A 24,289-nucleotide genomic window follows, 5' to 3' on the forward strand; every position below is an offset into this window, starting at 1 on the left:
AGATGGTTAAAGGGTACATGAGACTCTATTATTTTTGCAACATCCTATGAGTCTATAACTATTTCAAAACTAAAAGTTTAGAAATAAAACTCTAGTTGGGAATTCCCTGGCAGTCCAGTGATTAGACTTGGCACTCTCACTGCTGGGGCCCCAGGGTTCCATTCCTGGTCGGGGAGCTAAGATCCTACAAGCTGCTGGGCTCAGGCAAAAAAAAAAAAAACCCAAAAAACAGACAAAAAAAAACCCTCTAGCAAGTGGATAAAAACTATAAAAGTCTTTTTTGAAATTGGGGAAATTTGCAAATGGATGAATAGTAGATGACACTTGGGAATTTATTGTCACCTTTCTTAGGTGTGATGACGTATGGTCATCACTCATTCTTAGATGATATGTGTTGAAGTTTTAGAGGTGAAGTGTCAGTATCTACACTTACTTTCCAATGGTTCAGCAAATATATGCCTGTTATAGGTGTTATTTTAAAGTACAGCAAAATGCAAACAATTATTGAATCTAGGTGGTAGGTTTAAAAGTATTCACTCTATTATTATTATTATTATTATTTTGGCCATGTGCCTTGTGGGATCTTAGTTCCCTGACCAGGAATTGAACCCAGGCCACAGAAGTGAAAGCACTGAGTCCTAACCACTGGACCGCCAGGGAATTCCCACACTATTATTCTTTTAAATTTACATTTGAGGGGCTTCCCTGGTGGTGCAGTGGTTGAGAATCTGCCTGCTAATGCAGGGGACACGGGTTCGAGCCCTGGTCTGGGAAGATCCCACATGCTGCGGAGCAACTGGGCCTGTGAGCCACAACTACTGAGCCTGCACGTCTGGAGCCTGTGCTCCGCAACAAGAGAGGCCACGACAGTGAGAGGCCCGCACACCATGATGAAGAGTGGCCCCCGCTCACCACAACTAGAGAAAGCCCTCGCACAGAAACGAAGACCCAACACAGTCAAAAATAAATTAATTAATTAAAAAAAATTTATATTTGAAACATTTTAGAATGAAAAGTTAAAGAGAAAAGGGACAAATTGCTGATATGTACAACAATGTGGGTGAATCTCAAAAGCATTAAGATAAAAGAAAGAAGCAGACTCAAGGCTACATACTGTAGGATTCCATTTTGGAAAAGGCAAAACTATAAGGACAAAATCAGATCAGTGGTTTCCAGTGGCTGGGGTTGGGGGGAGGCCTTATTTACCACTAAAGAGCAAGAGGAAAATTTGGAGGGGGGACATATTCTATATTTTGATTGTGATGGTGGTTACATGTCTGTGTTTGTTGAAACTCACAGAGGTGTACACTCAAAAAGATAAATTTTAATGTGCGTATAACACTCCCCAAAAAAGCAGAGGAAAGTAACATGTATAGAAGCACCATTAAAACACAAGCTACTAAAGACCTAAATATAAGACAAGACACCTTAAAACTCCTAGAAGAGAACATAGGCAAAACATTCTCTGACATAAATTGTACCAGTGTTTTCTTAGGTCAGTCTCCCAAGGCAATAGAAATAAAAGCAAAAATAAACAAACAGGACCTAATCAAACTTATAAGCTTTTGCACAGCAAAGGAAACCATAAAAAAACCCGAAAAGACAACCTACAGACTGGGGGAAAATATTTGCAAATGTTGCGATCAACAAGGGCTTAATTTCCAAAATATACAAACAGCTCATACAACTCAACAACAACAAAAGAACACAAACAACCCAATCAAAAAATGGTCAGAGGACCTAAATAAACATTTCTCCAAAGAAGACATACAGATGGCCAATAGGCACATGAAAAGATGCTCAACATCGCTAATTATTTGAGAAATACAAATCAAAACTACAATGAGGAACTACCTCACACCAGCGAGAATGGCCATCATTAAAGAGTCTACAAATAACAAATGCTGGAGAGGGTGTGGAGAAAAGGGAACCCTCTTACACTGTTGGTGGGAATGTAAATTGGTGCAGCCACTATGGAAAACAGTATGGAGGTTCCTCAAAAAAACTAAAAGTAGAGATGCCATATGATCCAGCAATCCCACTCCTGGGCATATACCCAGACAAAACTCTAATTCAAAAAGATACATGCATCCTTATGTTCAAAGCAGCACTCTTTACAATAGCCAATACATGGAAATAACCTAAATGTCCATCGACAGATGAATAGATAATGATGTGGTACATATATACAATGGAGTACTACTCAGCCATCAAAAAGAATGAAATAATGCCATTTGCAGCAACATGGATGGACTCAGAGATTATCATACTAAGCAAAGTAAGTCAGAAAGAGTAAGACAAATACCATATGATATCACTTAAATGTGGAATCTAAAATATGACACAAATCAATATATCTATGAAACAAAAACAGACTCACAGATATAGAGAACAGATTTGTGCTTGCCAAGGGGGAGGCAGGGTAGGGGAGGGAAGGATGGGGAGTTTGGGATTAGCAGAGGCAAACTATTATATATAGGATGGGTAAACAACAAGGTCCTACTGTACAGCACAGGGAACTATATTCAATATCCTGTCACAAACCATAATGGAAAAGAACATGAAAAAGAATATATATAGGTATGTATGTATGTATAACTGAGTCACTTTGCTGTACAGAAGAAATTAACATGACATTGTAAATCAACTATACTTCAATAAAATTTTTAAAAATTACAATAGGGCTTCCCTGGTGGCGCAGTGGTTGAGAATCTGCCTGCTAATGCAGGGGACACGGGTTCGAGCCCTGGTCTGGGAAGATCCCACATGCCACGCAGCAGCTGGGCCCGTGAGCCACAACTACTGAGCCTGCGCATCTGGAGCCTGTGCCCCGCAACGGGAGGGGCCGCGATAGTGAAAGGCCTGCGCACCGCGATGAAGAGCGGTCCCCGCACCGCGATGAAGAGTGGCCCCCGCTTGCCGCAACTAGAGAAAGCCCTCGCACGAACCGAAGACCCAACACAGCCAAAAATAAAGAATAAATAAATAAATAAAGTAGCTATAAAATTAAAAAAAAAAAAAAAATTACAATAAAACACAAGCTATAGGGGGACAAAGATCTTATCTAAGACTTGTTTGTTGTCCTTATAACATACTTGGCATCTAATAAGCACTGAATAAATATTAGCTCGTATGTGCAGTAAGTTTCCCCCCTCCCCAATAAAACCCCTGTATTCCAGGGACCCTCAGCTGTGCAGGGCTCTGTAGTACGGGCTGGGCACGAAGCAGCTGCTCCATGACTGTTTGTGGAATGGGTGATTTGGCCTCGTCTTACTCACATGGGTTTGACGTATTTTCTGCTGCATCCTCTGGAACAGTGAGGTCCTTCGGTGTCCTGTATCCTGATGCTCTCTGTGGCTATGTTAGGGACCAGCAACAGCTCCAGGAAGTGGCACCTGGCTGCTTCAACAGAGGCCCAGGAAAATGCATTTACCTTTCTCCTGAGACTTGTAAATCCAGACCAAACTTCCTTCTCCATGCAGCAAAAACTAGTTCATATTAAAAAGAAAAAAGGAAGTTAGAAATTCTCTTTGCAAACATAAAATGCTAAATAAACATGACACTTAGTTTTCCAACATAATAACTACTATTTGGCTTTCTCAGTACCAAGTCCCTTCACAGGTTCCGTGTTATCCTCATAGCACTTGAATGTGGTGGCTATTGTTAGTAGCCCCATTGCACAGGTGAGATAACTGAGGCTCAGACAGGTGAAATGACTTGCCCTTGGCCACACCCTGGGTTGCTCTGACAGCTGACCCTACTGCTTACTTACCTGCTTTACTATGTGCTCTTTCACAGAGTGTGCCGCCCCCCACCCTGCCCCCTTTCAGCCACTAGCTCTACCCCTACCCAGCAGACAGCCGTTATGTACAAACACTGTGGGTCCAACAGCACCATATGGGCCATGAAACTCTCTTCTTCTGACACAGAATGGAATGTTCTCTCTGCGGTGGGGTGAGCAGTCACATCTAGGTCAAATATGGAAGGGAAGGGGCGGGTGGGGTGAAGGAAGGGAAGGGGAGGAGAGAACATGCAGAAAACACCAGATGCTCTTTCTAGTTTTAAAAAAACACAGGCATTAGGGAACACAGATTTTTATCACAGGCTGTTAGGAGGGAGAAGGGGGAGGGGGAAGAGCAGGCTGTGGAGGAAGACAGGGCTTCTATCCAGACCTTAGAATTGGGTCTGGGTCCCAATGATAATGATAATAATGATGGTGAATGATGACAACAATAGTCACAGATGCTGTGTGCCAGGTGCCGAGCCAAGCGCTCCACATGAATTATCTCAGGTAACATTCTCAGTAACTTTTCAGAATTAACTACTATTATTTTCATTCTCATTTTTCAGATTAGGAAACTGAGGCCCAGAGAGTACATACAAGGAATCATATATTTTCATATGTACAGACTCATGTAAATTCATTGAATGAGGTCAGGAAGGACACACACCAATCTAACAGTAGCAGTTACCTGAGTCGCCCTCCCCCACCCCACCCCCACTTCGGGGGAGGGTGTGAGTGTGACAAAGGTGGGGAGCTGTAACTTTTCATTGTATTGTGTAATATTTTTTACAAAGGGAATGTGTATCCCAGTATGTGCTAAGAAAGAAAGAAGGAAGGAAGGAACCAAGGGAAGAGAATGGAAAAAGAAAGGAAGAAAGAAAGAAAGAAAGAAAGAAAGAAAGAAAGAAAGAAAGAAAGAAAGAAAGAAAGAAAGAAAAGAAAGAGAGAGAGAGAGAGAAAAAGAAAGGAAGGAAGGAAGGAAGGGAAGGAAAGAAAGAAAGAAAGAAAAGAAGGAAAGAGAGAGAGAGAAAGAAAGAAAGGAAAGAAGGAAGGAAGAAAGAAAAGAAGAAAGAAAGAGAGAGAAAGGAAGAAAGAAAGAAGAAAAGGGTGGGTGGTGTTAAAGGCTGTGTCCAGGGATCCCCTAATTTGGAGCTGGGTCTCTCAGACTGCAGATCCCAGTCCCTAACCATAAGGTAGCTCTGCTTTTCAAAGAAAGTCCCGAGTTCTTGCCCCCAAACTCCTGACTGTGAGTAGCAAGGAGGAAATGACTTCTGAAAGGCGTCGGCCCGTTGCCCCACCCGCCTTCCCTGGGATTCCTGGGGGGACAGGGCCACTCGCGTGTCTCAGCCCCCAGGGGAGCCCAGTGCTCGCCATCCAAGCCCGGGGCCCGCCCACTGTCACGGAACGGACTCCGGGCCAATCAGCCCCGGGTGATGCCACGCCGGGAGACGACAGTGGCAGGAAATCAAGGTCAAGGCTCCGGACACAATGGGGCCATTGTCGGTCTCCAGTCAGTTGACTTTCAAGCAGCAGTTCTCCATCCACCCTCGCTCCTTCTCCCCATCCCCGCCCCCTGCCAGGAAGTCATCCAAACCCACTGCCTCCTTTTCAGCCTCCGCCCGAAGGAAGCCGCTTTCCGTATCCTACCCCAGACCCGGGAGGCCGGGCGACCCCGTGCGTGTTCTGTTACATCCACCAGGTGGCGACAGAGCACCGCACTTCTGAGGGCGGGTGGGGAGGCAGGGGCCGGAGCCGATCTGGGCGAGGGGGTACCCAGCACTTCTTGTTTTATCCAAAACACCAAGTCAGATTATACTTTCCCTCACTTGTACTCTGAGGTCACTGGGACCTGAAATCTCAAGGCAAATGGCAAAACTGCCGTAGACAACCGCACTTTTCCTTGATGGAGAGGAAAGCCGAATGGAAACCTCCTTACTCTGGAAATCATAGCATGTGGAACTTGACCACCTCTCTGGTCTGGGTTAATCAACTGGCTGATTGATTGGTTATGTTCGTATATAAAAGTCATCTCCAAAAGGTCTTCCTGCCCGCTGCCCCTCTCCCCCACCCCCCCAGTCTAATTTATGCCCCTGCTGTTTTTCTGCCTTAGAATCAGCTGTAGTTTTCCTTCTTGGCGTGTATCACAATTTGTAACTGGACACATATTTGTTTGATTCTTTTCCACTGGTATGTATGCTCCATGAGAGCAGGCACCGGGTCCGCTTTTGTTCACCAATGCATCCTTGGTGCCTAGTATAGGATCTGGCACACTGTAGGTGTTCAATAAATAATTGTCAACCTAATAAATGAATGAGGGCCCTATTGAGTAATGGGAGTAGGAACAGGGCTTCAGGATCCTGACAGTTCAGCATGTGTGAATACAGGCAGTGCCTGGGCCCATTAACAGGCTGCCCCTGCCCCAAACTATCAAATTAGAGAGGCTGCCCCTGACAGAGGAGAGCTTGGGGTCAAGACTTCTGATTCTGGGCTCTGGCCACCTGGCTCCACAATCTTCCCTCCACCGTGCACATGATGGGCAACTTTGCACATATCACTTAATAGTTCTGAGTTTCAGTTTCCTCATCTGTTGACCCAGTGGAACCTCAGGCCCTTCCTGGACCAAGTAAGTGGTCAGATGCGAGAAGATTCAGAACAAATGCACCCCAGTACACAGGATCCTCCTGACATCTGCTGTCCTCACTTGCGTCACCCGGGGACGTGCCCACACCATAGCAGATCCCCAGCCCCAGCCCTGGGGAAGGAAGAAGAGCTTTTCAGGGAGGTGACCAGGAGAAGTCTGTCACTGGATCCAAAAGGCCTAGGAAGGGGATCCTGGGCAGCGTGCCAACCCCTGAGGTCAGCATTCCCCATTGTTACCAGGGACTCTTGCAGCCCCTCTGCAAAGTGGAATAGGAAGCAAGCCAGAGGATCTGAGGGCCCAAACACTCAAGCCAGCGGCACATCACACATGGAGGTAGCTGAGAGCACAGACTCTGGAGGCCTATCCCAGCTCTGTGGCTTGCCAGCTTTGGCAAATTACTTCCCCTAAGCCTCAGCCTCCTTGCCTATAAAATAGGGGCAATGATAATAGCACTGAACTCCTAGGGCGGTTTTGAGGATTTAGTGAGATAATACATGAAACATCCTGGCACACAGTGGGTGCTGAATAAACATTAATGTTACTACTATTAAACATTCTTTCTTTAGCTCCTTTATCACAAGGTTCTATCCGTTTGGAGTTAAGGGACCTGACACCCAGAGAGATAAAGTAACTTGCTTAGGGTCCCAGGATTCAAACCCAGGTTCCTTTGATTCCAGAGCCTGGGCTCCTGGGAGGTGAAGGAGGTGGTCCCTGGTGCCCCAGGCATGGTGGGGTCAGAGCAGGCAGCAGTGGAGAGGCGGGGAGAGAACCCCCCGGGGCAGGTGGGTGCTGAGGGCACCTATAGAGCCTGGTGTGTCAGACTGAGCCACAAATCTCCGCTCACCTGTGCCCCCAGGAGTTTATGGTCCCTGATCACCCACTCTGTCCTCTTGGGCTTGGGCCCCTCCTTCTCTCCTCTTCCCTCTCTAATGCAGTCATCTCGACTAACAAAAGTGACCATGGCTACTCTGACATGTGAGTGATGCCTGCTGGCCAGGCCAAGCCAGTCAGTGGGCCAAGCTGAGCTCAGGCCCCTTCCCACGCGCCAGGGTGCACGGGCCCTTCCACCCCAGCAGTAGAACCATCCTGCTCCCTACCCAGTTCTGCAAAGGTGGGCCAGGAGCTGGGGCAGAACTGAGCTTGAGGAAGAGGAGGTCAGAAGGGCTGCAGAGTGTAGAAGATGCTGCCCTGTGAGGCCTTGGGTTTGGGAGTGAGCGGGCGTGGTGGGGGAAGGGAAGAGGCAGTCCAGCTTCGTTCACCCTCTGGAGTCAGTGAGACCACGTTTGAGTCCTGACACTGTCACTTAGTAACTATACGACTTCGGGAAGTCACTTAACTTCTCTGAGCCTCAGTTGTCTCATCTGTAAAATGGGGTTATTAAACTCTCCTGAGGTTTGTGGGGACTTCAAAAGATAATGAAAAATGTGGGAGCTCAGTGCAGACACCTAGCCAACCCTCCATAGATAATCTCCTTTGCTGCTGCTGCTGTGGCCGCTGCTACTGTTACTGATGACACCTCGGGGACAAGGCCATACAAAGAATTTGGCCAGCTTCTGGAAGAAGGTCAACCAGGTCAGCTGGGGGAGGTTTCCTCCTGGCCTGGTCCCCCTGATAATGACACCAGGTCCTTGGACCTGAACTAGGAAGCTCAGAGGTCCTGGAAGGGAGAGTCGCCCTCCCCCACCCCACCCCCACTCCCAGCAAGTGGTGTCCTGCCAGCCTGTGAGGTGGGATGGGGTCCCCTTACCCTGAGGCAGCCTGGTTTCTCTTCCTTTCCTCTCACTGCTTCTTTGTCTCTAACTGTTGCCAATGCCAGAGACCTGCTTCTCTGTGAGGGGGCGGGGTGGGGGGCAGGGTGGAGAGAAGACCAAGGGAGCTGGGAGATCAGAGGCAGGAAGTTCTCCAGTGTATAAAGAGGATAGGGGGTCACTTCTCTCTTAGGCTGAAATTGGTGACATCAGGTAATGTATTTAAGACTTCTGTCCCCATACCCTTCCAATCCCTTAGCTCTTTTCCTAAGCATGATGCTCTTTACATAGTAAAAGAATGGAAGCTTTAATGAAGAAATAAAAATGACTAACAGACAACAGAATCTGCAGTCCAGTTGGCCATCTGACACCCCATTTCCAGGGCTGGGGGGCTGTTGCTCCCATATCCTAGCCTGTGTCCCCCCTTAAGCCGAGAGCAGACGAGGCTGGGCCTGGTAGAGGGCAGCACAGGCTTGGGCTCAGGCTGGGATTGAAATCCTGCCCTTCAGCCCTTTTCCGAAATACCGGCCTGAGCAGGGGCCCCTTGAGAACCAGGACGGCTCTGAAGTCCTGTTCCTCAGGCAGGATCTTTCTGTCTGGCAGGTGGGCCCTCCCTCCGGCTCCATTTCCATTCCCCTCCGCTCCATCCCTACCCAGTTCCCCCCAGATTCTGGAGAGGGAAAACTTCCAGCCTTCTTAGGGTCTGAATCCTTGAGGACCCCTTAGCCCCCACTGGGGCCTGGCCTGAGGGAGCGGGCAAGCTCCCTGGGGGAGGCCGGCCCCAGCGTGTGGAGCCTTTGGAGCTCCCGATCTGAGCTTTGATTAGGCTGGAATGTTCCCGGTCCGGTTCGCAGCGATGTCCGCAGGGAGATTGTGGGAGGGTGTCTGGTTGTCCCAGGTTCCTTGGGCTTGGAAACCCTGTGACTTCTGGCCTGCCCATCCACCCTCTCCTCTTGCCTCTGCTCACCTCACTCCCTCAAAGGGCTTTTTTCTCAGCAGCCCTCAAAGGGCTTAGGCTTCCCTGGGCCTTGCTCTTGTGGTCCCCTCTGCCCCTACCTCCGGTCATCCCTTCCTCTCCCTAATTTAATTTTTACTCTTTCTTTAGGACTCCCCTCCAGGAAGCCTTGCTGATCCCTCCCCGTCTCAGGCTGGGCTGGCTGGCCCTCCACACCTCCACACGCTGTCTCCAGAGTACTCGCCTGGTAAAGCATCTGTCCCCTTTCACCTGCCAGAGGACAGGGATGCTGCCATCGCTGGACCTACATGTGGAAGGGGCTCAACTGGAGTCAACCAATGAGTGGCGGTCACCTTGGTGCTTTAGGTCAAACACCTTATGTACACCTGAGGCTGCCTCTCCCCTCTCTAAGTCCTGGAGTTTAGGGCCCCTTTCTCTTCTGCTTACCCCCACTCCTGCCCCCCACTCCCATCACCTGATAAAGGCCATGGAGATGGTGCAGCAGAGCAGTTAACAGGGGACTACCTGGCAGATGAGGGACCCAGCTTTCCCAGCTGGGAAAGACCTTGATCCCGGTTTCCTCTTCTGTAAAATGAATAATTTATAGCACCTTTTTAGGGTGGTTTAAGGACTGAATGTAATAATCCCCATAATGAACCCCTTCCCTCCCCCTGGCTACTCTGGGCAAGCGGCGACTCTCTTTCCCGAAGGTCTGTGGTTTCCTCTGGAGAGGGGAGGGCAGCTCTGGGTTCTGGCACCACATCCTGTTTGCAGAAGTTCTGCACCCCTTGCCCCCGCCCCATTCCCTCCCTAGGTCCACACCTTTCCATAACACAGAAGCCAGGGCTGCTCTGGGACGAAGGGATGTGGTAGAGCTTCCAGGGGAAGCTCTGGGCACACGTGGTAAATGAGTGGCTTCAGTGGCAGGTTCTCTGCCCATGTGTTCGTGTTTGGCTTTGAGCTCAGAAGGCGCCTCTGGCTCCAAGCGTGTGTCCTCGATCCTATGACCGCCTGCCTGCCAGGTGCCAGGCTCTGGGAAGTCACCACCTAGGCCCAAGGTGGGGAGCAGATCAGGAAGCCCAGGTATCTGGGGAGCTCAGCCCTCAGAGACATGGGTGAGCAGCCACCTTCCTGCCCTGGCATCTGGAGGCCTCACTGCCCATCCTCAGGCCACCATCCCCAAGGCCACAGGAAGACAGTCTGTGTGGAGGCAGGATGAACTTGACCAAGGGCGGAGGCCAGCATGGCACCCACTCCTTCTCTCCAGTGCTCTTCCCTCTCCCAGCTCTGGGCTCTGGGGGATGATCTGTAGGAGGGAAGGAAGGTGTGAACCCTGGAGGCACACAGACCTCAGTTTTAATCCTAATTAGCTGTGTGTGAATTTGGCCAAATGACTTCATTTCTCTGAGCCTCAGTTTCCTAAGCTATAAAATGGGGATGACAACGGCAGTTCTCTCTGAGAAAGTCGTAAGGATTAAATAATAAAATTCATGCAGTGCATGGAGCTCAGAGTGCACATATTAAGTGCACAATACATGGTAGTGTTACTGTTATTATTACGTGTCCCTTGCTGTGTTCCCAGCATCTACCCAGGATACCTTAATGCCGTCCAACCTAACAGAGTCAGAATTCCTTGAACATTTATAATACCTTAAAGAGGAGCTCAGTCATCCTAATGAGAGGAGAAAGGTGCCCACCAGGTTCTAAGGAATGGAATGTTCTTCTTTTCTGCCCCTACCCCTGCCTGGAGCCCCAGGTGGTCCTGCTGCTAGCCTTAGCTCTTCCACATCTAAAAGCTCAAGGTGGTCTTGTTTCACCTTCCTCCTGTGAGAAACTCAGGCAGGCGGGCAGCCCTGCCATTTGAGGCCCAAGTGCCCTGGCTGGGATGTGTGCCTGGCTAGAAAGTGCTAACAAGGATCATGCCTTTGCTCAGTGCTTGCTTCTGGCTTTCCAGTGAGGATTTTCAAACTTTCCTCTCCACAGAGACGATGATACCAGCAGGGCAAGTGGCCTCTTTCTCTGTGCTTGGGTCTCAGGGGCAACCAAATCCAGCCACCAAGCTTTGTAGCCACCGTGAATGTGGAGTGGCTGGCAGAGGAGAGAGGGAGAGGCCAAGAGACCCACATCCCCAAAGGCGTGGGCCACAGAGGGAAGCAGGTGTGTAAAGCACTCCCCTGGATCCCAGGCTCTGGCCTCACTATGTGGAGCACACAGGAGGTAACATCCACCACATCTGTAAAGACAAAAGGAAGCAAATGCAGAGGCACAGCCGCCTGTGGGTCTAGGCCACCTTATCCACCATAGGCTGCTGCTGGCTAACCCGTGGCAGCCGCATAGGCACCTGTGTGTCAGCTGAGGGAGCCTGGCATTATTCCCAGTCAGGCCACCCTGGAGGTCCCTTTTGGTGACACCAAGAGGCGCAAGAGAGAGGCTCTGCCCAAGGACTGAGGCTAGTTGGTGGAGCTCAGGAGGCTGGGACACAGCGGCTCCACAGCCTGAAACCCCACCCCTCCACGGTCCTGGAAACTTCAGTCAGTGGCCACAAGGGGCGCTGTGGCCTCCTGCCACCAACGGGCGGCAAGGAAAAGCGACTGGCATCCTCAGAGAGAGAGGCTGGCAGAATTCCTGAGTGTGGGGGTGAGGGATAGGGTACAGGGAGGGGCCTTCTCGAAGCTCTGGGGTCATGTTTCAGGAGGAAGATAAGCACCGTACCAGGTTCTGCCAGGCCTGGGTCCCGGTCAGTCCCCTCCTACTGCCCCTCCCCCTCAGCCGGTCTTCCCCCCCTCCTCACACACACACAGGCACACACACCCCGCCCCGGCCCTTTACACGTGCTCACAAGCATCCTGTGATTCTCTTTATCATGCCTTATAATTCTCTATTTGCCAGATGGCTTGATTAATGTCTGTCTCCCCTACGGACTGTGGGTCTACAAGGTGGTATTATTAGGATGGCTGGGGCTGTGCTTGTCTTCTTCGCTGTCTCCCTAGCAGTTAGCAAAGGGACTCATTCATTTGGTGAAAGAATTAGTTAAAGAATAAACTCCTCCATCAGACACCATGGGCTCTCTAAGGGCAGGAATGGCTTCATTTATTTGTGTATTCCCCGACCTCTGCCACCGTGCCTGGCACAAAGTCATAACCAATAAATAGTGTGGGATGGAAGACTCACTGGGATTAAAGGGGGGCCAAGAAGAGCCTTTGCAGATGTGTTCATGTCTATCCCTTCCCACCTGTGAGGCAGTGAGGACATGGCCTTCTCCTCCGGGTAGCTCTCCTGGGAATAGAGGGCTCCCCAGCAGAGCTGAGAAGGGGGAAGTGTAGTGCTGACTCAAGAAGAGGATGGGAGTTGAGGTCTTGGGTGGGCTGAACTAAGAGTGCTCTTCCAGGCACGTGGCTGCATTCCGGTGAATGGGGAAACCCTGTGGGAGCCATACCAGGTGAGCGCTCAACTCTGGGAAAGCTCAAAGAAGACAGGGTGGCAGCAGGGTTGGTGTCTGGGCCAAGGTCAGAGGCTGCAGTCATGCAGGCTGTTCACCTGACCCCATCCATCTCCAGAGCCTCCTGAGGTTGGGGACTGGGGCCAGGGCTCCCACAAGTGCCACTCTTTAGATGTGAGGCTCTGGACTTTGGGCTACTCCTTGCCTTCACAGAGCCAGGAAGTCTCAGACACACGGGGAACTGAAGGACAGAAGGAGCAGGGGTGGGATCTTGCCTTGGGCTTGGGGTGGATCCCTGCCCTGTCAGCAGAGCCTTAGTGCTGTATGGGGGTGGGGGGTGGGGCGGAACGGGTGAGGCTCCCTCAGGGCTGCAGAATAACCCAGGCTCTCTGACCGTCGGTTGATTTGTTGATTTCTGAGCCCACCTTTCATGTCCAGATGAATTGAGGAGAAGGTAGAGAGTCTCCTGGGACCCAGGTCCTGGATGCTAAACAGATTTAGAGTCCAGAGTTTGCAGCCCAATCCCACATCCCAGAGCCTGAAAGCAACTTAAGACATATAGCGCTGGCCCCTCTTAGCCGACAAACTCATCTTGTCTTGTGGATTCCTGACTCCTTCCTGGTGGGCAGAGGAGTGCACTCATTCAGGATCCCCTCTCCCAGGGGTTTGTCTGAGCATCTATCTGACCAGCATGAATCAGAACACAGCCGGACACAGATGTCAACCCTGGCACTCCCGCTGTGAAAGCCTGTGCTAAATGTTAGGATTTGAAACCAGCGCTCATGTGCAGCTTGAGACATAATTTAACCTAAATTCTTGCTTCCAGTGTCGCAAAACCCCCTAAAGCTAACCAAATCAAAGCAAAATAAAGTGTGGGTAATTGACTAGCCACAAGTAGAGAGATACTTGTTCAAAGACTCCCTTTGAAACGAAACAAACTTGACTTCCTTTTGTTCAATGGTAGAAATATTTACCTAGAATGGATGCAGGCTAGTGTGTGGGCACAAAAAGGATTTAAACACACACACACGTTTATCACCAATTCTGTCAGGCCCGATATGTTTTGATAAAAGCTGATTTGGATTCCAAAGAACAGACTGTTTTTCAACGGAAACAGCATCTCATCAAGTCAAAAGATCCTCAGCAGTGCCAAGGCCAGGGGGCAGGTCCTAAGCCGTCGGGGTCTCAGGCTGCAGCCTGACACTTAACGAAATATGGTCCTAACCAGCTGACCCAGAGAGGAGCCGACATACGCATATATCCATTCTAGATAAATATTTCGTTTTGTTTTCCTAAAGCCAACTGTGGCCCTTCAGTACACGCCCGGGTACCGGGTACCGTGGCGGCCGGCTCGGGTCCGAGCGCGTAGAGGCCCGCTCCAACAGGTGCAGCGCGGTTGCGCCCGGCCAACCTCGCGCGGGGTCTCTCCCTGGCACCCGCACCGGCACCGGCGCCGGGCCAGACCAGAGCCCCAGGGCGCAGAGACCGGCCTGCGCGTCGCCCGCGGCCGCTTCGCAGTGGTGGGGAGAAGGCAGGGGACTGAGATGCGTCCTCCCTCGCCCCCTCCTTAAATTCCAGCGTCCTCCATTTGCTACGCCCGGGGTGCGGCCTATTCAATCGCCGGCCCCAAAATCGGGGCGGCTGCGAGAGCAGAGCCGGGGCTGCCAAGAGGGCGAAGGAGGGGCGGGATGCGAGCGAGGCGAGTCCGCCGGGCAGTGCCCTGTGCGCGTGGAGCTGGGCGTGCTGGCGGCCCGTCACCTGTGCGGGCGCGCAGCGGCTGCGCCCCCGCCCAGGCCTGGGGCGCCCAGAGCGACCGAGACGGCCCGAAGGCGGGGCTGGAAGTAGCGGCCCGGCCCGGCTGCGGCGGCGGGAAGCCTAGGAGGTTCTGGCGGGCGCGTCTTCCCTGGCCGGGACTCTCCGGAGCTCAGCGCCGGCGCCCCGGGCGTCCCAAGAGCCGGCGGGCACCCTATTCGCCCCCTGGTGGCTCTGGGGACACGCCGGGCGCCGCCGCCGCCACCGCCGCGGAATGAGCTGTCCACAGCAGCACTGGGCGCCGCCCGAGGTCACGCAAGGATCTGTCCCAGGGCTGCGAACCGGGAGGCAGATCGCCCTTGGGAGGAATGGAGTGGTGGTAGGACGAGGCAACTATGAGGTGTGGGGGTTTTCCTGGGATCCACGTCCTCTACATCGCGCGTGGGCTTCTCCACCAGCGTGATAACTGACACCCAGGGACCTCACTCCCGACTGGTCCTCCCTCCCTTCACCCTGGAAATAAAAGCCTCCCTGTCATTCTCATCCATTCTGGGAAATGGCCCCCATCTTCCCTCCTTCTGCAGTGACCTGACAATGGTAGCCTTGAAGGCACAGCCGCACCAGACCTGCCACTCCCCGGACCTTGCGCAGGCAGAGAGCTCTGAGGCAGTGCTGGGAGGTTAGTAGGAGAGGATCAGCGTTCAACGGGGTCCCGAGTGCCCACTGGGAGCCTAGCACTGCCCTTGGCTTTGTAGGAGGTTAAAAGTCCTTGCCCTCTGGGTGCTTCCAATCTCAGAAGACAAACACACCTAAGAGACTGTTGTCACAGCAAGTAGCCTGGCAGCAGGAGGTTCAGGAGAGGACATAGTGGAGATGGGCTGGAGTGTGAACACTGGAGCCATTAGAACTTGCTAAGTGGACAGGATTTGGAAGGGGAGAGGGAGAGGAAGAGGGAGGGAGGGAAAGAGAGAGAGAAGATATTCCTGGTCCAGTCTGGAGTGGTGTGGAGGGCTGGTCTGGGAGAGCTAGAGGGGCCACCCCTAGAGGCTCTGTAAGGGTGGGCTTCTGCAGTGGGAGAGACAGAGGGAGAAGGAAGAGCTGGAGGCTGGATGCCCTCTGGGAAGCAGCAGAAGAGCCTGCTCTGAGGTGCTGGCTGAGGCAGGCTGCCACTTGCACGATTCTGAGGGTCTTCTTCAAGAGGCTGGGTCATACAGTACAAAAACCAAAACAACCCCCCTCCCCCCACAAACAAAAAAAACCTTGGGTCACACTCAGAGGTTTTTGTCCAGAAGGAGGAAGCCCAGGTTATGGAAGGAAGAGGGAGCAGCTGTAGGCTAGGTCCAAAGGTGAAAAGATTAAAAGAGTGAGGCGGGAGGGAGCAGATGAAGTGGCGCTGGGTTGAGAAGGAAGCACCAGGCTGCTTCCTGGGGAGGAGGAAGCCAAAGGGCAGGAGCCTGTCTGAGGGGCCAGCAGGGGGCGCAGGGGCCCCAGAACCTCAGGCCCGCCAGAGCTGGCTGTAGTTGACAGTCTGGCTGTGTCAATCTCTGCCCCATTTCACATTCCATTTTCCTTACCAAAGTCATCTCAGGTAATTGCGAAGAATGCTTCCCACCCAGCATCTGGCTTTGTACAGAAGATGTGGCAAACCCAGGATGAAACTTCTAAGCCTCACTGTGCCCTCCTGTCCAAATCTGTCTAGGTCTTAGGGCTGTGGGTATCTTGCTTCAGTGTTTGGCTTAGAAAAGCTATCTTTCTGGCAGCGGAGACAGCCACTGGGTCTTGCCTCAGTAGTGTGTCTTCCTACTTGGCCTTAGCATCCAGAAAGGACTATCCATGCCTGGGGTTGGGCTGCGTCATGGTAACCTCTCATCCAGACTCTGGGGCAGGCTCTGAATAGGATCATGGGGTCAAGCCTGGCAGACAAAGAGTGAAGAGCCCACACACCCAGGCACGGGCTATGCCAGCACTCCCACGAGAAGGACTGAAGCTGCCCAGATATTGAGCTGGGAGAGTTAGGGCAGGCTGTCCCAAGCCACCAACCACAAAGAGGGCTTTGGGCAACGGGACTCCCCTGCAGCCAAGCTGTCAGACAGGGCAGACTGTGAGATGCTCGTCAAGCATGGCAGCCCTGGAGGAGGCAGAGGGAGAGGGCAAGCACCGTCACCAAATCCTGCCCTAGTGATGGCTCTGTCAGGGCACTCCACAGGAGAGGGCCCAAGGAAGCACCATTTGAAAGAAAAGCCAGGGTCAAAAGTCTTGTGAGATAAGAGTGGAGTGGGGTTCCGGTGTGTGCAGAGACGGGGTGATGGAAGGAGGGGAAGGGCCCTGGCCTGGCAGGAATCGCATAGGCCAGCAGCACTCCTTTGCCCAGGCCAGATTTCCTTCCCTTTGCAATCAGATCGCAATTAAAGGAGAGCCTCCACTTACTCATGCTCTACTTGAATTCCTCCAGGGTCAACCACCTGCACTTTCCCCATCTTCTTGTTTTTCAATCCTTTCATGTTCAACTTTTTTGTGTCTTTTTTTTTTTAATTCATTTTTTATTTTTGGCTGCACTGGGTCTTTGTTGCGGTGCGCGGGCTTCTCATTGCGGTGGCTTCTCTTGTTGCGGAGCACGGGCTCTAGGCGTGCGGACTTCAGTAGTTGTGGCTCGTGGGCTTCAGTAGTTGTGGCTCGTGGGCTCTAGAGCGCAGGCTCAGTAGTTGTGGCGCACGGGCTTAGTTGCTCCGCGGCATGTGGGATCTTCCCAGACCAGGGCTTGAACCCGTGTCTCCTGCATTGGCAGGCGGATTCTTAACCACTGTGCCACCAGGGAAGTCCTTCCCCATCTTCTAAAGGAGCCTGGTGAAAATAGGGAGAAGCATGCTGCGTTTCTTCGTGGACAATGCTTGTGGGAGTGTGCCTGAGGGGGTTTGTGTTCCCTGTGGTATTTGCTACCATCACCCCTCTCCCCCTTGGAACATGCCCTAGAGGGGAACATGGTCTCTCGGCCACCTTTCCCTGCCACTTGTTTTTAAAATTTACAAACACAGTATCAATATCTAAGTCCCTACTATGTGCCAGGCACTGTGGCAAACATGTTAGGTGCATGGCCTCATTTGCTCCTCACAATAGCTCAGGGCCCCATCATCCCTACTCTTTAACTGGTTCCAGTTCCCAATCCCAGCCAGGCAAAAGGGGTTGAAGTCTGTTCCCTAAGCTGATATAGAGGACACAGTCCAATCTTGGCATCACTCACAGTGTGGTGGCTCAGTAAGTATTAATTAACTCTGAGGACAAGCTGCACTTTGACTCCCCTCTGGCTAATTAAATAAACCTGCCATGTAAATCAGCAGAGGGGACAGAGAGACATTAGGCTATATTGAAAAGAAACTGGGCTGAGGGACAGTACGACTGTTGGCCTTCAAGTAGAAATTGATCTTGGCCTGCTCTGGCTCTCTTTGCGTTCTTTGAAGCTAGGGCCAGAGTGGTGGGGATGAGGAATAACCCCTCTTGGAGAAAGCCTCCCCTGTGAAGTCCTGGAGAACTGGGAGGAGGTAGGCAGGGCTCACATGCGCACTGGGCCCCCGCCCCCGCCCCCCCACCCCCCGTTGCCCACAACGACATGAGAGTTCTCTAAGGAACAAGACAGAACTGGCTGGGCCTCACCCTCCCCTCCTACTCCATCCTCATCCTTGAGTCATCATGTCCCTGTGGTCCTGGGTCGGCTGTAGGTGACCCGGGACCCAGGTAAGACATGCTGTGAAAGCCCCTTCCCACCATTGCTGGCAGTGTTAGATTGTTGGGGCCAGCAGGCACCTTGCTGGGCTCTGCTTCCTTCTGCTTCTTCCAGAAGAAAATGAGCCATGGCAATGGCTCAGGCCCTCTGGAGGCCCAGTTCCCCCTCTGACCAACTGGGAGACCTGGGGCAGGCCATTTAACCTCACCAGGCCTGGCCCTACTCCGTTAAATAGGGAAATAATAATGTCAGCCTCACAAGGGGCCTGTGCATAAAGTAAGGGCTCAGTAAGTAGTAACTGTTTGATGATGATGATGATGATGACGATGACGATGACAACTGTGTCTGGTTCATAACAACCAATTGTATCCCTAATAATGCTGGTCTGTCTTCGGATGTAGTTGGAATAACTACTGTGTTTGAGCCCTAAGCTGTCACTTTGAAGGTGGTTATTTTCTATATGGAAAAAGAAACAACATCATCTCTAAATAATGTCATGAAGTTAACATGTAAGAATAAGATGAGATAAGGTAAGGGTGAGGGCAAGGGCAGAGTGAGTGTAGAAGTTGCTGAGAAAGGATGTGGCAGTGTGGCAGGATGCCTATGCCCTTTCCCCTCCCATCCAAGTCTCTTCCTGCAGCTACTTGGGAGCCTTTGCCCCTCAGAGCCCTCACTCCTCCTTTTCCCCTGGGATAGCGTTTTGAGCAGGGCTCAGAAGATTAAGGCCAACTCTGGGGGCCTGTGGCTCATAGCAGGCAGTCCCCCACACTGTCCTCTCCTAGGGGAAGTCACACGGGTCACCATGGTGGGCCACAGGAGCCCTGCAGAGTCCCCTAGAGCTGCCAAGCAGGCACAAGACAAACGTTTACATTCAACGTATTGGAACAGATCAAATGTGGTTCTCAAAAAGCTCAGGCTTGCAAGCTTTGGAGAAGGCCCAGGTTTGGCTCCTTTTAACTCCCAAACAAATTCTTGTGGGATGTTGCAATTACTTGTGACAATCCCTCTCCCTGCCTGGGACTTTGATTTCAGATTTAGACATGTAAAACTGGGTGGCTGGCTGGGCCTTGAGCAACTTGGGGGGTGTGGTGGGAGATGGCTAGGGAAAATTTTTTGCAGCATATTGTGTTTGGAAGCGAGACCTCGAGGAATCAGACGCTGTAGCTCTGGTTGTGTTATAGAACTTTTCAGCCCCTGTGGCAGATTTCCTGTCCTTGAAATTGGTTCACTATGCGGGAGTGGCTCATTCTGTCCTTTGAAACACAAATGTCTAGGAATCATTTTATGTAAGTCTTACGTTGGAGTAACTTTCCAATCTCTAGGACAAATTCTGCAGTCCTTACCCTGAAATCTTATTCACTGGATAAGCAGCAGGTGAAGATTTATCAAGGGGATATTTTAGTGGTAACTGGTGCTGACCTTGCCCAAAGGTACATGGAAACAGGAGGAGGTGATGCAGAGATAGCCAAGTAGATGCAGAAACAGGAGAGGAACATGGCTGGGCAAAGCATGTCTGGGTGTCTGGACTCCGTGGCCTTTCTTGGTACCCAGGTGTATATGCAAACACTTTGGGCAAATTGCCTATATCTTTGTGTTGCCATCGTACCTGGCCTTAAAGCACATTCAGCTATTCTGGGGGATGAGGTGAGGACCTGGACCCTGGTCAGGCTCCTGTTTTCCTACTTCCTGGCTGCCACACCTGCTCTGAGAGCCCACAAAACTTTAGCTCTGGCTTTTTTGGCTTTCATATTGGCAACAAAACAGCTGGATACAGCTATCCCTGGAATAGTTTCGAGCAGAAGGGCTAGGACCTCTTGGCCTTTGGCAGTCAGCCGGATCTAACAACCTGCCTCTTGAGGCTGGTGCACAGAAATCAGGAATCAAAAATGCCTGGGAATTCCTAGACACTCTGTAAAGTTGAGGGTGGTGAGCAGAGTCATAGGCTGGTATCTGTTGGCAAATCTGGGGCAATAAGCTCTTCCTTTAATGTAGGCATTGGGCATAGAATCACTAACACTGCTATTCTCTTGAATACCTGTGAGCTCTCCTTCCAAGCTATCATCTTGTCTGAATGAAGCTTAGAAATTACATGGAACAATGTGAAAAGAGAGAAGGTCAGAATGAGAGGCTGTGTTTCAGGCCAACCAGATTCTCAGGGAAATCCTGACTAAAGATAATATTAAGCCGTACTACTCTAGATGTGAAATATTGGAATTCCTGAGAGAGCAGGACGAGAAGGGGGATTCTAGGAATGAGATATAAAAGCAGAGCATAAAAGAGATGGGACAATTCCCCTGAGTAATTTTGGCTCTTGGAAAGATAAAGCTTGGAATTCCTGAGCAAAAGCAAATACTCAACTGTTTCATCCATCTCTGAGTGGGAAGAGGGAATGAGTAAGCTAGAATCACAGAACACTGCAACACCAGGCTCTGGTGGCTCAGGACACCAGCCAATGGACACTGAGAGACTGCAGGGGTCAGGAGAAGAGAGGATGTCTCCCCTGGAGGCCCTTAAGAACACAGCTGAGACATTCTATTTCTGGATGAGAAGACTCAATATTGTAACGATATCAACTCTCTCCCAACTTAATTTACATGATAAATAAAATCTCAGCCAAAATCCCAACAGGACTTGTTAAATGAAATTTGACAAGCTGACTGGGAAGTACATCTGGAAAGAAAAAATACGTAAGAATAACAAAACAATTTGGGGGAAAAGAATGAAAGAGTAAAATACACTGTATCGACACACACTCAAAAGCTACAACTATTAAAATGGTGTACTGTACAAGGAATATAAAAAAGTTCAATGCAACAGAATAGAGAATCCAGACAGTCACATATATTTATGGGACTTTTGAATATGAGAAGAGTAGTATTTCAAGTCATTGGGGAGAGGATGGCCTATAGGATAAATAATTCTGGGCAGCATGTGACCCTCTGCCAAAAAAAAAAAAAAAAAAAGGTTAGCTCCCTAGCTCACACCATATATGAACACAAATTCCAGATGGATTAAAGAACTAACATAGAAATACAACTATTGGGTTAGCCAAAAAGTTCGTTCGGGTTTTTCTGTGACATCTTACAGAAAAACCTGAATGAAGTTTTGGTCAACCCAATATAAAAGAAATATAAGAAAATATGGGAGAATATGTTTATTATCTGGGCATAGGGAAACCTTCTTTAAAAACCACAAAATACAAAGCCATGAAGGAGAGGATAGATACCTTTGATCAAAATAAAAAGCCTCTGTATAACCCAAGGAACTATTATAAGGTTAAAAGGACAAGTCGGCCTGGGCCAAGGGGTGGTTCATTCTGCCTGGCAGCAGACTGTGAGACCAGATGGCCTTGGAGGCCTTTCCTTTCCCTCACAATTCCTTCGTAGAAGTCAGGGTTCAGGAGGAAGCAAACACCAGAGGGTGGCTACTCCCCATTGTTATCCTCAGAGCCCTACAATCAAGAGACAACTCAAGGCATAGTTATTCAGAGCCAGCGTAAAATGAGCGGGTTAAGTGGATCAGGGTGCAGGAGAGGAGCAATGAAGCAAGATGGAAGGACCAGAAACAGTTTTGCTGGCCCTGGGTGAGGAGGAGGAGGAAGGGCTGACTCTCTGGCAGACATCATGGTCTCCAGTCCGTAGGCCCATCTTTCACAGAGGGGATGTGGCTCAGGCAGGTCCTCCCAAGACCTCATTTTCCCTGCGTAGAGAGCCTTTTGGAAGAGCATGTGGAGAAAATGTTGCCCTGTGTGGGCTTTAATACCTCCATCAGACCCCTCAGCTCTGTGAGGATCAGGGTAGTCCTGGGATGGTGGCCCCTGTCCAAACCCCTAGTGGCAGTGAGGATGGATGTACCTGTGTTCTTGGGTGGGCTGGGTGGCCTTATATGGTCTGATGACTCCAAATCAGAGGCCTATGTCCTAGAGACTTGACTCTGTTTCATGTCTAGAGAATACTACAACTCAAGGCCCCCAAAGAAAAGTGAAACTCTTGTCCCATGGAGCTTCTGTCAACCAATTCACCCTATAGGGATCAGGTTCTGCTCTTGGGGGAGACCAGGGAACCATTGTGTTCAGCTAGTCTCAGCCCATACTTCCTACTTGTGAGCTGACTCTGAGCTAAGAGAGTGTTTGCCTGATTCAGGTAGGAGGACAGCCAAGCTTTAGGAAACCTCTGCTGCATTCTGATGCCATCCATTAAGCTGGGTTGAGCACATGGACTTGAGGTTTGAGAGGAGGGGGAAAATTCTCAGCAGGGAGATAGATGCCATTTTTTAACATGAACAAGTAGCTGCAACAAGGAATGATGGGTATTGAGGAAAGCAGGAGACAGTACCAGGACTGGCCAGAATTGGAATAGACTCAATGATGGAATCATATTCCAAGGAGCAGCAAACAATCTCAAAGGCCCCAAGTCGGCTTTCAGAGCTATTTTTCAGGATTTGTAGGGTGAGGGGTAAGGAGTAAATAAGCACAGCTGGGGAGAAGACTGGGGCTCCTGGCCTCTCATGAAAGGATGCCATAGGAGTAAGGAGAAGCCACTGCCTTGGTGAAATTAAAAAATGGACTATGGAACTTAGATTTAATGTCTCCAAAAGGAAGGAAACAACTACATATCAATGCAAAAACTGTGGCTGAGAACCAACTATGTAACAAGCATCCAAATGAGGGCAACATAAGGAGACCCCTGCACCTCACCCCCCACCATTACTGCTACCACACACACCTAGCGCAGTCACTCAACCCTGCTTCCCACCTCTGAGATGACACCAGGCCAGTCCCCCAATCTGGCACAAAACATGACAGTTTAGAGTGCTTTATAATATTGCAACCAAAATTCAGGGAAAATAAGGGATATTTAGCTAGCTCAAAATCCCCAACTTGCAAATGGATAGGGCAGGCTCCAACCAGTCAACCTAGGTGCAATAAAGAGAACAGCTCTCTTTCCTCGAAGGCTAAGCAGCCCTGCTTCCAGGTCCTTTTCAGTCCTTCTCATCAGCCAAGCTGAAGAATGCAGCTTCTTAGAGACCCCCTAGAGGAGGGTTCTATTTCTCCTCTCAGATCAGGACCAGTGATTCTGAACCTATTTGGGCTGTAACTTCCCTTAAGAGTTCTGAAGAAAACTATGGATCCTCTTCTCAGAAAAATGTACCTTGCACATACAGGTATAATCTTGCATAAAATTTCAGGAGCTTTACAGACCCCCAAAAGCCCCAGCTTAAGAATTTCTGCCGGGACTTCCCTGGTGGCGCAGTGGTTAAGAATCCGCCTGCCAATGCAGGGGACACGGCTTCGAGCCCTGGTCCGGGAAGATCCCACATGCCGCGGAGCAACTAAGCCCGTGCACCACAGCTACTTAGTCTGCGCTCTAGAGCCCACGTGCCACAGCTACTGAGCCTGTGTTCCACAACTACTGAAGCCCATGAGCCTAGAGCCCATGCTCCGCAACAAGAGAAGCCACCGCAATGAGAAGCCCACGCACCACAATGAAGAGTAGCCCCCGCTCGCCACAACTACAGAAAAGCCCGCGCACAGCAACGAAGACCCAACGCAGCCAAAAATAAATAAATAAATAAATAAATAAAATTTTCTGCCAAACGCAAATCTCTCCTTTCCTTATGCAAGAGCGGTTCCCCAGGGCTGATTAACTGCTATCTTAGATGTCCAACAGGTGAATTAATATTCAGCATTGACCTCTAGTCATCCTGCACCCTTGGCAGATGGCAGATTCTCTGTTGTTGCCTGTAGCCAGAAGGAAGCAGAGCCCCTAGCCTGAGACCTCATTTTGTTTTTCAAAAGAGCGCTCTCCTCCACCATCACTAGAAAACCTCAGACATTCCAGGCCTGGAACAGAGATAGTAAGCGACAAACCAAAAATAAATCTGGTCCAGTACACAACTGAGCCTGTGAAGAGAGCACCACAGACTGGGTCCTCCTTGGGCTGGCAGGAGAAAGGTATGTAGGTAGGACCAAAGCTGAAATGGGAAGGGGTCAGAATGGGTTCCCCTCCCTTCAGCCAAATGCAGTCTAGCTGGTCACTCTCGAGAGGCATCTGCTCTTTTCACGGCTCCTCTACCTGGGAACGCAGAGGCTACTGGAAGCAGGGCTCCTATCAGCTACACAAGTTCCACATTTGTCTCCCTTCTGACCGACAACCGCAACAACATCAAGGATAACGATGATGAAAGCATTTATTAAACACTACTCTGTGCTGTTAAGTTCTTCACAGGAATCATTTCATTTAATTTTCCCAA

General features: G+C 50.4%; 1 protein-coding gene across 2 annotated transcripts in view; it reads right to left on the reverse strand.

Moving 5' to 3' along the window:
• The window catches only part of CYSTM1 (cysteine rich transmembrane module containing 1), a 108,000-nt gene extending 90,121 nt beyond the window's left edge, over positions 1 to 17,879 (reverse strand). For both annotated transcript variants that reach the window (XM_082454329.1, XM_082454328.1), the window contains exons 1-2: positions 16,747 to 17,879; positions 3,279 to 3,488 (exon numbers count right to left, since the gene is read on the reverse strand). In XM_082454329.1, coding sequence (XP_082310455.1) covers positions 3,279 to 3,488; positions 16,747 to 16,820 — 284 coding nt within the window. In that variant the 5' untranslated portion in view covers positions 16,821 to 17,879. The remainder of the gene's footprint in view (positions 1 to 3,278; positions 3,489 to 16,746) is intronic.
• Between the last annotated feature and the right edge of the window lie 6,410 nt (positions 17,880 to 24,289).

The sequence above is a fragment of the Balaenoptera physalus genome, assembly GCF_965194825.1.
Source record: "Balaenoptera physalus genome assembly, chromosome: 3".
Lineage (NCBI taxonomy): Eukaryota > Metazoa > Chordata > Mammalia > Artiodactyla > Balaenopteridae > Balaenoptera > Balaenoptera physalus.